The 17,966-nt window shown below is 46.1% G+C and overlaps 1 protein-coding gene across 1 annotated transcript in view; it reads right to left on the reverse strand.

Moving 5' to 3' along the window:
* The window catches only part of DNAH5 (dynein axonemal heavy chain 5), a 193,852-nt gene extending 180,679 nt beyond the window's left edge, over positions 1–13,173 (reverse strand). The window contains exon 1 of the mRNA XM_045571576.1: positions 13,018–13,173. Coding sequence (XP_045427532.1) covers positions 13,018–13,029 — 12 coding nt within the window. The 5' untranslated portion in view covers positions 13,030–13,173. The remainder of the gene's footprint in view (positions 1–13,017) is intronic.
* Between the last annotated feature and the right edge of the window lie 4,793 nt (positions 13,174–17,966).

Consider the following 17,966-nt stretch of genomic DNA (forward strand, 5'->3'; position numbering starts at 1 on the left):
CAGAGGTGATGTGGTCCTGGAGCCAGAGACCGGAGAGCAGCTCACTGACCCCAGAGGCAACATTTCCCTCAGTTCTGCGTTGTGCTGGTAGCAGCTCAGCCCACCACTTACTCAGAACGCCCAGTGATTCCGTGCCATGCCCGTACCCCTTGGATAATTCATTTGCTCTGGATCCAGCCATAGGGCATATTCAGATCTATAACTGAGAACAGCAGACATGAAATTCAGGAAACGGCTCCTCAAGGGAATGTGCAATGTGAGCTTGGCTGCCTGACTTGCTTAGGTCTGAAGGCTGTGCAGATCCAATTGCTTTCAGACACTGGGGCACTAACAGTCACTCTCGAATTGGCAAATTGGTGACTTAAATTGTCACTTGTAGTTGTGTAGAATGAAGTGACATTGAAGGCCATGGCTTTAGAAGCCCCAAGGTCCTCTGCAATGGATGATTACGGGGAGCATGAAGAATGCAGAACTGAATGGTGGCAGCCACTGAGGAGGGTAACAGCACAGGGGAAAGGAGAGTTCTAAACCTTTGGAAATTAGGGAGCCCAGCTCTGAGCCAACACAGCATGCCATTGTGGGCCACAAAGTGGGGGAGTATGGGGCTTGTAATAAATGGTGTGTGACTTCAAGCTTATATCACAGTGACCCAGTAGATGCATCAATTCATCCTGTGCCCCAGTGGACACATGAGCTCACCCAGGGATCGCTTCCACAATGTGTAATCAGAACAGGTGTCCTGGATAAATAACAGAACCTTCCATTGTGCCAGGTATGGATTCTCCTGAAACACTCTCTCCCTATAAAAACAGAAAGCAGTGCTGCCATCCTAGTTGTGAAAGGTGCAGGTGGTGATCTCTTCCACAAACCCTTTCAACGCCCCTGTCCCACCACTGCCCACTTCGAGATGGATGGTCTTAGAGCAGGGCTCCTCGATCTTGGCACATGTATAGCTGGGGCTTGGTCATTTTTGCATGATAGAATACTTATCAGCATCTCTGGCCTCTAGCCACCAGAGGAGCATGAGCCATTAGGCAGGTGCCCTAGCAGCTGGCTCTCCCTGCCACCAGAAAAGAATGCAGCCCTGCTGATGCCTCGCTTTCAGCCCAGAGAGACCTGTGTCTGACCTCTGACCCACAGAGCTGCTGGGTAGTAAATCTGTGTTGTTGTTAGCCACTAGGCTTGCGGTTACAACAGCCATAGGAAGATAACTCTCCTGTGAAGGCTGCACAGCATTTGACCCCTATCCCCAAGAGGACATTCCCAGAAGAGCCCTGAAGGAGGGAGTGCCTCCTGTGGGCAGAGCTGGGGAGGGGATGGGGGAAATGAGGCGAACAGGCCAAGTGGGAGGAGCTCAATGCATTAGCCAGGCATCAACAGGAGGCCATAGGATCCCACACCCACCATTCCTCTCACTCCCCTGTGCACAGTGGCCTACACTCTGCACCAGAAACCAGTCCACAATGGTTTCATTGGGGCTTCTGCTCTTCCCATTGTTACTGGAACGAGCATTTCCATTTCAGGGCCTCATCCCACACCTCCCGCCTCCAGGACCTTGTGTCTGTTGTTTTGAGGATGACTAATAACTTAGCACTTGGTCCCAGCTGCAGACACTTGCTGGTCTAGGTCACAACATGTAAGTAGTGACCTCCCCCAGGACATGGAGACATCACCACTGGGTGAAGTGACATAGCTGGACACGTTTCAGGTTGTCTCCTGAGTGGGGGAGGGCGAGCTGTGGGGAGGACAGTGCATTCATTATGGAATGAGTGTCAGGAAGGGTACATGTGTGCCTTCGGAGCAGGACAGAACCCAGGGATGGAAAATCACATATCAGTCCATGTGCCAGACACCCCCCAACCCCCAAAACACAGTACACCCCCTCCATCCTGGTTACCTCGCTCAACTGCCTCCGGGCCACTGGGTGTCACTGCAGAATGGCCCAGCCCTCCATCTTGTCAACACCTGACCAAGCTGGAGAGGCCCCTCCCGAGAATTCAAAATTACAGCTAAGAGGCAATTCGCTGCTTTTGTTTTTTTTCATGTTGCAAAGTTGTGTGTGTGTGTGTGTGTGTGTGTGTGTGTATCTTAATCTATCATTGAGTTATGTTTTCCAAGAAATCTGACATTGGGAAAACCAATCTTATAAGAAAAATGTAACCCTTCACCTGACATTTGACAAAAACCTTGAGACCTAAAAAAAAAAATTTAATTTGCATAATAGGTTCAACATTAGATTAGATTCTTATGGATGCCATTTTTAATCTCTCAATCCACATAAGATGCAAAATAAAAGTTGTTCATCGCATACTATGTTTATAACGTTCTCATTTGTGTAGTGTGCATAACTAAATAGTGAAGTAACTATAATGTAGTTGCCTTCCATTCATATGAAAATTATCACCACTATCCCCCCCACTCCAATCATTTAAATAGCACTTACTTCAGAATGATGCCAAAACCATTTTCTACACTTTTCCCAAAAGAGCTTGCCACGTTCCCTGCAGCATAAAAATAACTTCCGTCAAGCACAGGTATGTCAGGGCTCCTGTGACACCAGCCTCCAATGCCACTGCTGTCCAGCAGAGGGGGCCGTGACCACAGAAGCTCAGAAGCCAGGGCTGGGCTCTGGCTTACAGGCAGACAGTGGACACAATCACGTCAGTCTTCAGAAACAGGGGGACAAGAATGAGGCCAACACCCACATGTACAGAGATGAGAGTCGGGGTGTCTTGCCAGCCCTGGCTCTTCCCCCTTTTGCAGCCCAACATCACCACCACCACCACCCTGTGAGTCTCCGAAACAACCCTGCCTAGTCCTGCCCCGTTCCTTTCATCTGCTTTAGATGGTGTAGATTTCTTGCAACCACAGAATCCTAACCCGCATATGATATACTATTCTCAGGGCATGGGATCCAACAGGAAGCATTTAACACAGAAAACATATCAAATCCATAACCAATATTTAGGTCCCGGATAGGCTCCTGTGAGTGGAATCTGGGGTGACCACACTAAGCAAGGCTGCCGAGTCCCACACTGTGGGAACCACCCCTCATCTCTCAGCCTCACCTGTCCCTGGGCCCTGGACCCCTTGTTCCACCCCAGCTGTCATGCGTGTCCAACTCTCATACGCACAGCCCCACACACTGCAGGCCTCGCACCTGCAGAAACCTGGAACCTATTTGTCACCCACGACACACAACCTGAAGAGCGGCAGGGGAGGGAAGAGGGAGGTAATGTCAATGAAGCAAACATTCGTGGCGGGAAAGTGGAGCCCGAGATCAGTTCTCCCTCCCTTCCCTCTCCCGGACTTGTGCTTCACGTGGCTTCGCGGCAGACAGCCCCACCCACTGCTTCCTGGACTAGGCCAGCTAAGCAACACCCCCTTCGTGTGTGCTCCTTCCTGCTGCTTTTCCCACACTCTTGCTTCCCTGGAAGCAAGTGCACTCCTGATAAACTGGTTACACAAACCCATGCCTAGTGATGTTTTTTAGGGAACACCTTCCAAGATGTTGATTTCAAGGGGAGCTAGGGTAAACTCAGGAGCTGACACTCAACTCAGGGACAGATACTCAACACAGGAGCTGCCCCTGGTGGTCAGTGTGCTCCCACAGGGGAGCACCGCTCAGCCAGAAGCTGGGCCCACAGCTGGCGAGCACAGTGGCAGTGGTGGGAGCCTCTCCCGCCTCCCCAGCAGCACTAAGGATGTCCGACTGCCGGCTTAGGCCTGCTCCCCACAGCAGGCAGCGGGCCTAAGGTGGTAGTAGGACATCCCCCTGAGAGCTCCCAGACTGCAAGAGGGTACAGGCTGGACTGATGGACCCCCTCCCTGAGGGCAGAGATGAAAAATCCCTGGCTAGTTGTCTTTCTAGTAACTGAAAGAACAATAGGACCCTTTATAATAAAAGGGTAATATGCAAAATTGACCCTAACAGTGGAATGACCAGAACGACCTCCACCAGTCACTATGAGGCACACTGACCACCTCTCAGTCCCTTTCCCCGGCTCCCATCACCAGGCCAACACTCCCGGCCTGCCAGTCACCCCACACACAGAGGGCAACCTGCAGTGGGGGCAGGGCCAGAGAGCAGGCAGAAACAACCAACCTCTCAGTTCCTTCCCCCACACCCGCCCCTGGCCAGCAGGCTCCAATTGCTGGATGGTGAACAGGGAACTGGGGGTGAGTGGTGTCAGGGGGTGGGGCCAGCTACCAGGGAACTTGGCCCTGATCACAGGCCAGGCCTAGGGACCATACCTGCACATGAAGTTCGTGCACCGGGCCTCTAGTATTATGATAACTGAAACATAGACAGAAAGCAATTGATCCCCTGGAAGTCAATCACACCAAGTTACTTAGTACATCCCTCCGCCACATTGCTCCACCAGAGAATGAAAGTAAGATCCTGGTATCAAATAAACTAAGCTTAATCCTCACTCCTCACCAAACGTGAGAGAAGTTAGTAAGAAGTTTAGTTGGACTCCTCAAACAATGACCACTTCTGCCCGGAGGAAAATGGGCACATAAAGCTGTCACATGGAAACCACAACCAAGAGGCCAAATTCCAGAAGCCATGTCCTCAAGCAGCCACTAGGTGGTGCACTTTCACCATCGTTGACTTATTCACAGAGTTCACTGTTCTTAGCTTGATAAGAATTTGCTACTTTAGCAAACTGAAATTTACTTGCAATAAGCTGAGAATTTAAGAAATCTCTAAATCTAAAATGTTGGATAGTCTCTTATTATAAATGCAGTAATACAAGTAGGATAAACGCCCACATTGCCCATTCAGCTCACCCACTTGCTCACCTTCCAGGAAACCAGTATTTTATAAATAGTCAGGGATTAAATTGTTTTAAAATAATATTGTTCGTGTCACTGTGGATGCCAAGTCTTGTGAAAGGAGCTCTCTATTCCACAGCACGCAAGTTTGTCTGGTGAGCCACCACAAAAGGCTTGTGGGGAGTAGGGGGGGGTGGAGGGGGACAGCTGACACTTGAGCTACAAGAAGAGGAAGAGCAGAGCAGCTTGGAACTGCTAGGGATTCTTCAAAACTCCTGCATTCTGCCTGAGATGACTAATCACCCTCATCCTCTCCCTCATAAGCATACTAATCCCACCACCTGCTCAGACCACACCCAAAAAGACCACGTATTCTAGGTTAGCCACAAAGCAGCGTTAGGGAATTCGGAGAAGGACAGAGAGTTGAGAATGAAACCAAGCCCGGGGTCTCTGTTCGGAATCTTTGTATCAGGGCTTTGAAAGATCACCTGCACCACATCTTTGCTCTCTAGCCTTTGCCCAAAACGCATACACATTTTAACCTGATTTCTTTATATTCATGCATTCACCAGTGATGTGCTGGGCCCTGTTTTAGTTCCCTTTGGCGCCAGTGGCCGAAACACTTGACTTTTTTCATCTATAAAAATGGGGACTGTAAAAAGACTCATTTTCAGAAATTCCACTGCAAGAATAGATCTTAAATCAGGGGATTCCCTGGTAATGGAGCTGTACTTATGTAATAGATTTCATGAAGAACTGCTAAGTTATTGGTATTCCATGCACATCTAATGTTATTTCCCAATACTAAAAGGTGAACAAGAAGGTAAGAATACATTAGCTCTTTTAAAACCTTTATAATGAGGTTTCAAATGTTAGTTCACTGGGCATATATTTGCACACATTTACCAAGTCTTATTAAAACCGGTTTGGCTCAGTGGATAGAGCATCGGCCTGGGACTGAAGGGTCCCGGGTTCGATTCCAGTCAAGGGCATGTACCTTGGTTGCGGGCACATCCCCAGTAGGGGTATGCAGGAGGCAGCTGATCAATATTTCTCTCTCATCGATGTTTCTAACTCTCTATCTCTCTCCCTTCCTCTCTGTAAAAAAAAAAAAAGAATATATATATATATATATATACACACACACACACACACACACACACACATATATACACACACATATAATATGTGTGTGTGTGTGTATTATATATATATATTTTTTTTTTATTTTTTTTTTTAATAAATAAATCTCCCAAGGTAGAACTCTATCAGCCTTCCCCTCTTACAGCAACTGTCAGGACAGAGGCCACGAGGCACTGACCCGGTTACTTCTTCAGAGGCCTTCATTATCCCAGAAGTACCACAGCTCTCTTTCGAGAAGTGGCAATATATTCCTGCTCTTCGTTAGCATCCTTCCAGCCAATGAAAGGGCAATGAAGTCACAAATATCTGGGGTGACTAACAGCCTCAATGAACAACCAATGGATCCCCACTTTCTTTCTTCACAGTGGCCCGTCTACGCGTGCTTACTTTAAAGTAGAGACTCTGGGATTCTGACAAAGATAAATTAGGACCCAGAGCTAAGAAGCCACTGTAATCATGAGGCAAATGCAGCACCTTCAGAAACAAGTTACTCTGCATTTTCTCTTGAAGCAGGTGGAGCATACTTTAAAGGTAAATGAAGTGACTAGGAGTGGATTTCCCATTTTTAAGTTCCCAGGTATACACAAGCCTGGTAAAAGCGTACTGAATGCCCAGGGCTTTCGAGATTAATTTTCTCAGCAAAAGAAAATAAAATATCCCACCCACTCTGTTATCAACCACCAGTAACAAAATGTGGTTGACAAAGAATTTAGTCTTGTGAAAAGTCCATTTTGTTAATAAACATTTTTAATTGCCTAATATTCTCAACACTGGACCAGACATACACAGAGGTTATTTCCCCTCTGAGCTTAAGGGCATAAATAAAATGAACACTATTGATCATCCTCAATAAATGTTTGAAAAGCATGACTACACATAACCAAAGCCTGCTATGACACGGAAAATAAGGTTACTCTATTCCAGCGATTTTTCAACCAGCGTGCCGCAAGAATTTTAAAACGTGCAATATCTGACTATTTAGTTGGGGGCACTGACCTCTTTTCTTCAAATAAAAAAAAAAATGACAACAGTCAACACAATAATAACAGCTGTGAATGAATCAAAATTTTACCTATCTTTTGTCAGATCAGCAAAAAAGTGTAATATTTTTGGTGTGTGGCAGAATTTTAGTAATTAGTTTATGTGTGCCAGGGGATGAAAGAGGTTGAAAATCGTTGCTCTGTTCTAGTGTCCATAGTCTTCATCATTACTACTTCTAGGAGCTGCCATTGGTCTGAGAGTCTTCCCTGCTTAAATGCTTAGACCCAGTGGTCGGCAAACTGCGCCTTGCGAGCCACGTGCGGCTCTTTGGCCTCTTGAGTGTGTTTCTTCCACAAAACACCACATGTGGGCGTGCACATACAGAAACTCTGTGGCCCATGCTCAGAAGTTGGTTGTCGGCTCTCAAAAGAAATCTCCATCGTTGTACTGTTGATATTTGGCTCTGTTGACTAATGCGTTTGCCGACCACTGGCTTAGACGGAATCATAACCTGGATGGACAGGAGGGACCTCTGTCTCACCAGGCTCTGCCTCTTTGCCCCAAGACTGCCTACTTGGCCTGTCTGCTGCCATTCTCACAGGTGCCTACAACCTTTCTTCTATCTGTGTGCTAACTGTTCACACCTCACGTTCACTTGGAACAGCTCACAGGTTCAGTGCCACAAACCATCTTCAGCAGCATCTGCCCATCACACTTGAGTGGCAGCCAACCTGGATCAGTGTGGGCAGACTGACCACGTCCCAGGAACTCCCAGGCACAAGCTTGTCACCAGTCCGGGCTTGAGTGGCTGCTGGAGACCAGTGTGAGGTTTGCCCCACATGGACACCCTCTGGGCTGCTTGTGCCATGACAATCGCATGCATTTTGTGCCAAGTCCTTTTCCATGTTAATTTATGTAGGATTTTCAACAGCAGTGTTTGGCATGCTTGTCTTCCCAACACGATGGTTACCTTTCAGCCTTAGTTTTCTCATCTATGAGACAGAGATCACGCCAGCACCTACCTCACCAGGCTACAACAGGCATATTTTCCCACAGTGCTACAAGTCCAAGATCAAGGTGTCAGCGGGCTCGGTTTCCTCTGAGGTCTCTCCTTAGCATGTGGATGCCCACCTCCTCTGTGTCCTCATATGGTCACCCTGGGTCTCTCAGTCTCTGAGTCCTAATCTCCTCTGTGATAAGAATGTGGATCATATTGGATTAGGACCCACATGTTTGACCTCATTTGACCTTAATTACCTTTGTAAAGGTTCTTCCTCCAGAAACAATCATATTCCAAGGTACTGAGAGTTAGGATTTCAACATATAAAGTTTGAGAGGACACAACAGCTTATAACACATAATAAGCACTCCTGCTATGATATTTATCAAAACCTGCCTTGTTGGACATATTGATGTCTTTATTGCTAAATTACAAGTGCTGTGAGCTTACGGAAGGCCTTTTATCGTCAGCTACAATCCTCAGCTACCACTGTAGCATCACCTTCTGCCTCCTTCCACACCGGCCTCCTTTCCACATAGGCCACGGCCTCTGGTCCTCAGAGGGATTATCCCTTCTAGCTGGAGGGCGCTGCCCACCTCTGAGCTCACTGGCCTCTGCTGGACCCTTCAGAGGCCCTGTCCACAGCTGTCGCCCCCACGGCTGTCAGCTGTACACATGCGCAAGGACCCCATCTGTTTGTTCCCTGATGTCTCCCCAGTCCCCAACCCAGGTCCTGACACTTAGGCAGCCCTTTTTAAGGGAACAGAGTCAGCGAGGATTGTTTCCTTGGCGGTGCCTCTCTTTGTTTTACTGTAATGAACAATCACATGGACATTTCAGGACACCAATGCAGCGAACCTTCTCCCCAAAGCAACTAGACAAGGTTCAGAAGTGGCCCACACAAAGCTTAGACCTCCAAGAGTAAGATCTTTGATTTTCTCCAGTGTCCAAGCATTCCAAGGAGGCCCACAGCCACTCCCACAGGAGTGGACACAGAGGGCTTTTCCCACATCCACAGCCGAGCCCTGCTGTCCACCCTAGAGGCTGCTTCCAAAAAGGAAGACATTCTGACTCTCCATATTACCTGCCCAGAAGCGGAAATGTTGGCCCATGGGAATCTGATCATGAGATTCTATTGCCCCACCTTGGATCGGCACAATAACGGGCTTCCTCCAAATGGACTCAAAATATCCCGGGTCTACTGCTGAGTTTTTATTCATAAGCAAAGTAATGCGTGAGCAGTTGTTCCACATTTTTTTTTTTTTTTTGGCTGTTTGCTAAAAGTGAGGCTACAGAAAGTAAAGCCAAAAGCAAACAGCAGAGAGGTATAAACAAACAGCCAAGGTGCTCAGTGCCAGAGAAGAGCTTAGCATGACTAAAGGAGAAAATGTAACAGGTAAACATTCTTCTAAAGTTTCCTGTGCAGCGGGAACCAGTTCCTCGAAATATCCCCTCTCAGAGCAGCCGTTTTCTAATGCTGACACTGGCCTCAGACCCAGGAGAAAAACAGGGTCCTCGGACTTCCCTGGGGAATTTCGAGTTCTGCATAGGTCTCAGCTCCCAGATGCAATGATCTGTGTGCTTCAGTATTTGTTTTGTTTTTTTCTTAAATAATGTAACAGCAGAAGTGCATATTTGCAGCATTGATGGTAAATTATATGGCTGCTAAAATCCTTTTCACATCAGCCTGGGATTAGGGAAATTAACTGTCGTTGGCGAGGATTAGGAAGATGATGCTGTATGGCAAACATACTTTCATTCTTGCTGCTCTTCACCCTGAGCTGGGCACGCCCATTCCCCTCCTTCTGTTCCCAATTTATGTAAAATAGGGCTTGTCACTTAGCTGGGAGACACATGACTTGTACAGTAGAGTTTATAAAGATGTGACCCAATGCACACAAAACACACACACACACACACACACACACACACACACACACACACCAGAAAATATTTACCAAAGGGTGCTAGGTTTTTCTTGGGAAAAGAAAGTTGTGTAAAAGTTTAGGGGATGTTATTCTTTACTAAAGGCCCAGTGCACAAAATTCGTGCACAGGTAGAGTCCCTAGACCTAGCAGGCAATGAGGGCCGATGGGGGCCTTCCAGCTACCAGCCAGGCCCTTCCTTCATTCTGCACCGCCCCCTGGTGGTCAACACACATCATAGCAAGCAGTGGAACTCCCAGCTGGTCGAAAGCCCAAGGGGACAATTTGCATATTAGCCTCTTATTATATAGGATAATTTTTTGTAACTACAAAATTTATATGTATATGTCTATAATTTATTGTTAATATATTTTGTTTATATATTTATCATATATATATATTCATTATGGAAAATCATTAAAGAAAAAATCCGCTCAGTATCAATGTTTTAGTGTATGTTATGTCCTTTTATTTCTTCTGTTTTCTATATATATTTACATACCTTTTCTTTGAATTGGAACAATATTACTTTAGTGACCTATTTTTCTCATGATCATTGTGAACATTTTACCATGCTATTAAACTATCTTAAATTATTTTTTTATGTTGGTGTCCCTCGTTCCAGCATCATAATGTCGGGGTTCTTTTCCCAGCCTTACAAAGGGTTCAGCATTCTGGAAAAAGGGGTTGTGCATAGATGATTCAAGAGGAGTCCAAGGATGAAAGATAATTTTGAAAGGTATTGTGGGTCAGAGGATCTTCAGCTGAAGGAGCTAGAAGACTCCTATCTTGACCAAGGACCCATGCTTTTATTCAATACAATTTGTCCTAAGGCAAGGTGGAGATAATACACTTCAAAGGATAGAGTTTCAAAGGGTAGAATACAGAAGCATTATCAGTTTGGGGAATAGCCTACAGCTGTTCAGGTGTTTGGCCAACAGGAGGCAATAAAATGCCCTGAGCTGCCTGGCAGCTAACAATCTTCAAGTTTGGGGGAAGTGCCATTTAGCCTAAACTACCTATGTGGCTCACCCAAGCTTCACCAACCTTTTGGTGAAACTCTTGTAATTATTACATGCTGCAATTGGTTCCCAGCATTTTTATGTTTGCAAATTCTGTAGGTAAAAAGAGGCATACCAATTAAATTCACTAGACATTTAATGTCCTACTGAAGTTAAACAAGAAACATTTGATCATTTTAAGTTCTTTAACTTAAACCTGAACAGACCAAGAGCAAAGTAAAAAAAAAAAAAGAGAGAGAGAGAGAGAGTATAGCCCAGCTGACATGGCTCAGTGGTGGAACATTGACCATGAACCAGAAGGTCCCGTTTCAATTCTCAATTAGGGCACATACCTGGGTTGTGGGCTCAATCCCCAGTATCGAGCATGCAGGAAGCAGCTGATCAATGATTCTCTCTCATTGCTGATGTTTCTCTCTCCCTCTCCCTTCCTCTCCAAAATAAATTTAAAAATTTTTTTAAACAAGAAAAGAACATAGTATTGAAATCTTAAAGCAAACATAATTAACAAACATAAGAACATGGTATAAAGTTAATAGCCATGTTTTACATCTTTACAGGGAAAAACTTGATACAGGTATGTAGGGTTATATAGTATGTGGGTTTTACATTAAGACATAGTAATTGTCACTGGCTTACTGATATTAGAAGTAGCAACTCCACCTGTAATTCCCGGTCACTATCATCGTTGACAAAAATGGGGAGAAGACACTAAAAAGGCTAAGAAGAACTAATGAGAATTGCCTTAATGCAACATAAAATAGACATGTTGGAAATTCCAAGTACTTATGAAATAAATTATATGAAAATAAGACATTATTGGGTCTACCTTAACAAGATGTTCACAAAAATAAAAGAGCAGATTTTGAGCAAGATGAATATGCAGATAGATGGGGAAAAGGTTGAAGTATTACTCATGCAAACGATATACATGGCTCTTAGCAAAATATACATTTACCTTTATTAAGTCCTGACCATGCATACTTTATTGATTGCTATAATCACTGTAGCTATAGTTATATAGCTATAACTAGTGTCGCTAAGTGAAAAAAATACAATATACAATTTCCCTTGAAGGTAAATACTGAAACAAATACCTGGATTTTTTTTTTTTTCATTCCACGATATTCATTTTTAAGAAGAGAGTGAGAGCAAAACCAAATGAAGAGAAAGCTGACTTCCCTGCTTTCAGAAGCTCCCAGGCGTTTCTCGCCTGTTGTGCATGGAGGCACATGTAAAAGATAAGGAAACTGCCCGTGGGGCTCTCTCTATCCCTCTCCCTCTCTCCAAGGGAACTAAACATTTGCTTTTGTCAAACCCAAGGGCTAACAAGAGCTAGAAACGGCCAACAAACTTGACACAAAAGCAGCCTGCGCCCCACCTGGATCTCTCTGATGCTCGCTAGAGGACAATGGGTTGCTCGGGTCCACCTCACTGACCTCAGGGGCCTCTCTGCAGCCAGAGGAAGGGCAACCAGCAAGCCGAACAGAAAGGTCCTCTCACTTTTACGTACACACACACACACACACACACACACACACACACACACATATTGATTTCAGAGAGGAAGGGAGGAGTGGTAGAAACATCAGTGATGAGAGAGAATCACTAATTGGCTGCCTCCTACAGCATCCCGGGCATGTGCCCTTGACCAGAAGCGAACTTGGGACCCTTCAGTCCGCAGGCTCTATCCACTGAGCCGAACCACACTGTGGTCAGCAAACTGCAGCTCTTTTGGCTCCTTGAGTGTGGCTCTTCCACAACATACCACGGCCTGGGAGAGTCTATTTTGAAGAAGTGCCGTTGGAAGAAGTTTAAGTTTAAAAATTTTGGCTCTCAAAATAAATTTCAATCGTTGCACTGTTGATATCTGGCTCTGCTGACTCATGAGTTTGCCGACCACTGAGGGCAACACTCTTGCACTTTTGTGGGTGCCCAGGGACATGACATGAAAAAAATAAAATAAAAACTGCAAAACTCCGCGACCAACAATTCTAGCCCTGCAAACTCCTCAAACCGTCACGCCCTGAAGGTGAATCCCAGACAAGAAGCCCGACCCATTCTGGACCGAGGGGACCCCACGGAGCAGCCCAGCTGCTGCGCACCCGCCCTGGGGGCTGCAGGGCACGGGAGCCCGGGGTGGGACCACCCGGGACAGAGCGCACAGTACCGGCTTGTCCATGGCGCTGCGCTCCGGCGCTTCGCAGGGACCCCGGACGGGTTGGTCCGGCAGGTGCCTGGCCCACCGCCGTCGCCGTCCTCCGCCCGCGCTGAGCCCCGGGTCCCCTCGCTGTGCACGTTGTCCCGCTCCTGCGGCTGTTGGCGACTTGCGTGGTTGCCTTGGCGACGAGCGATGCTCCGCCTGGACCGGGCTCCCTCCTCCCACTCCCGACGCTAGGGCGCCTCCCAGGGTCCCTGCGCCGCCGCCCGCCCGGAGCCACTTGCACCGCAGCCCTTTGGGCGCAGGCCCGGAGAGAGCACATTCGGGCCCTGAGCCCAGATGCCGTTTCTTGACTGTTTCCTATCAGGTTTTTGTGAGTTCTCGGCAGGATGTGACTTCTAGCACCCGCCAAGTCCATGCGTTTGGAACTTGTTTGAATGTGGGAATTTAGGCCTCTCTAGCTCCAGGAGAAACAAATCAAAATGGAATTCCCAATGTTTCAGCTGTGATTTGCACATGTTCTGACCGTCTTAGGTTCGTCTCCTTGCTTCCTTGTCAGCTTAGAACTCAATGGAAATGTCTAACCTTCCGTTTGAACCTGGAGGAGACAAAGGTAATTTCCTAAATACTGTCTACCTGTCAGAGCAATAGCTGCATTGGCACGTGTGACGTTCCCAGGAACTGTGCCTTAAGACTTTCCAAAGGGCGATATACATGTTTCATATCTACACACACACACACACGAGAGAGAGAGAGAGAGGGGGGGGGGGGAGAGAGAGAGAGAGAGAGAGAGAGAGAGAGAGAGAGAGAGAGAGAGAGAGAGAGAGGTGGGGGAGAGAAATTGTTTGATAGAATTTTATTAACTGTTTTACTTCCATAATTTTGGGGGGAAATTTTTATTGTCATAGATTGTAGGCTAGTAAGCATCAATGGACAGTGAAGGAATGATCAGTTCACAAATCAATATTACTTCAAATTATAAAATTTGACAATGGAAGAAGTCACTTGTTGGTAACCCACTAGCATTTCAATTTCATTTTTCTGTGCCTGTTTTTCATATTTATGCAAGAAATGGTACATATTTCCCAGGTCCCTTGCAGTTGTAGGTGGCCATGCGGCATGGCTGTGGCTGGTGAGCCACAAATGGCAGTCTTCAAGGGTTCCTGGGAATGCACTTACTTTCTTCATAAAAGACAGGTTCAGCTCTCTCAAGAGACCGTGATGCCTGGAGTTGTTGCCGCTCTGGAAACATATTATAAAACATGGCCATATCATGACTGTCTAGTACAGTCCTGCCTAAACCAAATGCCATGGGCTGCATGGTTTACAAACAACAGAAATACTTTTCTTACAATTCCAGAGGCTGGAAGTCCAATTCTAGAGGCTGGAAGTCCACAGAGGTAGGGGATAGGAGGGATTACAGGTGCCCTTGGATGCTGAACTGGGATATCTATCCCACGGAGTAAGATGAACTGAGCAAAGCCTTGGGGCAGAGGTGAGTGTCCATCCTGCTGGAAGCTGAACAGGTGCCTGGCAGGCGGCCAGCCTTGGGATGCTTTTGTGTGATGGTAATGAGAAGGGCTGCAGGCACGGCTCCTCTCCACAGGCACCATCAGAGATGCTCTTTTCGGGATCCGTGGTGGGTGGAGACCAGGCCACTCTGGGCAGATGCCCCTTTTCCCTCGGTTCCGCCATGGTCCAGGAGGCCTCGGTGTTAGGGCCCCGCCCCAGTCACTTCTCTGCCTGCCCCTCCTGGTCTCCCTCAGCTCTTTCCCCCCTGGTCTCAGCCAGGCGTTCCAGGAGGACTGCTCCTGCCACCATCACGCTGGCTTCCACAGAGGGGCTGCACAGAAGGCACTGTGGTGGACCTTTGTCCTTTTGGAGTGACCTCCATCCTACAGTTGGAGGACTTCCCAAGCAGCAGAGCCTTCCTTCTGCTGCAGAAACAAAAGTACCAAATATTCTCCCAGACCCCTTTACTGCTAGGGCACCAGCATGTGCCTCAGATGTGACCAATCAAAGCGCCCACCTGGGACTTGAACACGGGCCGGCAGAGTAGACACTCTGGCAGAGGGTGGCAGCAGCGACCCTGCCCTGAGTTTCCCAGGCAGTCATGGCTGCAGAGGCCTCCTGCGCTGTGCGTCCAGGAGGCAGCAGCCTCCTCAAACAGGCTGCTCATGTGGCAGGTGCATGACCCTTTCCTGGCCTGGCTGCTGCTGATAGATCCTCCTGGCCATTTTCCAAGCCTCACTGTCCAACATGAGCTATTCTGAGCTGCCCTGTAGCCTTTCAAGACATTCTTTTTCTTTTCCTTTTTTTTTTTTTTGGGGGGGGGGGGGGAGTATACATTTGATACTGCCCATCCTTTAAGTCGCCTTAAAAACATTAACATGAGGCTGTACCTCATTCAATTTGGCAATACTAATAAATGGAGGAGTTACATGAGAAAGGAAGGAGAGATTAAAAGCAGCATAGTGGGTGCCCAATTTTAAAAAGTTAGTCTCTTCCAAAGGAGGTTTTTCATAGGGAAGAGAGAGCTGAGTCCTGGTTCCTTGCCTTGTTGACTAGTTTCAGAGGTTTAGCAGTCAGAGTTCTACTAGAGAAACGCAACCAGTAGGGTGTGTATGTGTGTGTGTGTGTGTGTACAGAGAGGGGAGGGAGTCCATTTCAAGGAAGTGGCTTCAGCATTGTGGGGCTGGAGGTCTGAAATCCTTAGGGCAGACTGTCAGGAGAAAGATGGAAACGCCTGGACAGGAGCTGAAGCCGCAGCCACAGGCAGCATTTCTTCTTCCTCAGGAAACCTCAGCTTCGCTCTCAAGGCCTTTCAACAGTTACCAGTTACTCAACAGCAATATGATGCAAAACAAACACTAGGGTGCCATTATTTGCAAAATGGTAGAAATACATATATTTTACACCAAAATGAAATTGTATGACATAGAAAGCTCAGCACGCAGGATGAATGCTTTTTTTTATCATTTGAGAAAATATCAAATTGCCACAAAAGGATTAAATGAAATGGTGAGTACTAAAAAATAAACAAAAAAGACATTTCCATTGTACTTTATAGAATCACAGTTCACCAAAATAGAGGGTGGGACAAAAGTAGGCTTACTGTTGTTCATGTGGAAAATAATACAGTAAATAAATAATAATGCAAGAATAAACTCAGTTTTGTGTACTCATGGCTGAAAACCTACTTTTACTCCTCCCCACATTTTAAGAATGGAGAACATACGGTATTACCTGCAAAGAATGTATATAGATCTCAATATCTAATACTAGTAAAATGTAACAGGTAACTTTAAAATATATATATATATATATATATATATATATATAGAGAGAGAGAGAGAGAGAGAGAGAGAGAGAGAGAGACTACATTTATTTTTTGCCAATGTACAATGTTCTAATAACATAATAAAGCTTCACAAAAAAAGAGTTTACATTTTAATCAAAACATTTTCTACCAATAGCTTGAAACACATGGCCAATTCATTGAATATTTGAAAAAAAATGATGAGAAATAAAAATGGTATAAATAAATGCATGAAGGGCTCCTTGTTATTTAAATTGCTTCTCCGCTGTGTATTTTAGCTTAGAACTTCAGGTATGGGCTCAGATGATCAAAACCAAATGCAATGCTCTATCAAAGGAACAGCTGCTTTCTGGCACTTGGATGACCTTACTAATAATTTTTAACATGGAATTGTTAAAGCATATTCTCGGCCAAATTGCAAAGAGCATGTGTCAAGGTTGTATTTCAAATTTTCCACAAGAACAGAGCCAGCCAATTCCAAAGTATCCCTTCTGCTAGAGATATTTATAGAAAGAAAGAAAAAACGGAACTGTTAAGAAATTTTGTTCGAAAACTGGAAATAAAGAAGAAACCAGCACGTGTGACCCTTCCATCTTAGAGTGAAGAATCATTTAATAACTGGATGCTCAGGGATTGTTTAATTCTTCAGGGAAATGCACCTGTGTTTGAATTATTACCACTGATTTAAAGTGCAGACTCAGAAATTACAGTTTAACTGGTAGATTTCTGTCCAGTGAAAGTGAAATGACTTCTGTCAGGGAGAAGTTACCATTTTATTGTCACGTAGAACATTGGCCAGTTTTGTATCTGATTTTGCATTCTTAACTCAGCCATCTTCCATGCATGATACTCAGCATTTTAAACTAGCTGGCTCTCCTATGAATGAATTAAATAAACCTTGACACATGCTGTTTTATAAGTATACTAGAGGCTTGGTGCACAAAATTCATACACAGGTAGGGTGTCTAGGCCTGGCCCGTGATCAGGGCCAATTAGGTTCCCCACCTCCCAGCCTCCCCACCTCCTCCTTCCCTCACTCCCTCTGTGCCTCCCTGCTGCCACTGGTCACCCACCATGTTTCACACCGCCCCCTGGTGGTCATTGAACATCATAATGAGTGATCAAACTTCTGGTCTCCTGGTCAAACTCCCGAGGGGACAATTTGCATATTAGCCTTTTATTATATGGGATAAGAATCATGCTTTTCAATTTTTAAATTATCTATAATAATAAAAGCTTAATATGCAAATCAACCAAATAGCTGAACAGCAGAACGACCACCCGCACTACCATGCTATGACACCCACTGGTGCCAGGCCAACCAAGGTGGGTGCAATGCAATTGGTCGGAGACCCTGCCATTGCCCCATGATTGCCCCACACAGGTAGGCCCAGGCTACCCACTGGCAGCACTGTGGCAAGCAGCCTGGGTCTCCCTCTGTGGGGGCGATCCATCTCGGAGCCCTGGCCAGGTGGACAGAGCCTACCTTTTTGGGGTGATCAATCATGGAGCCCTGCAATTGATCCCACCGCTGATCAGTTGGGGGGCCCAGGTTACCTGGCCTGTGGTGCAGAAAAACTTTTTAACAGTAAGTCAATTACAAAGTTAGACCTCAAGAAAAAGACTTGAGCAATGTATA

The sequence above is a fragment of the Pipistrellus kuhlii genome, unplaced genomic scaffold (assembly GCF_014108245.1).
Source record: "Pipistrellus kuhlii isolate mPipKuh1 unplaced genomic scaffold, mPipKuh1.p scaffold_m20_p_4, whole genome shotgun sequence".
Lineage (NCBI taxonomy): Eukaryota > Metazoa > Chordata > Mammalia > Chiroptera > Vespertilionidae > Pipistrellus > Pipistrellus kuhlii.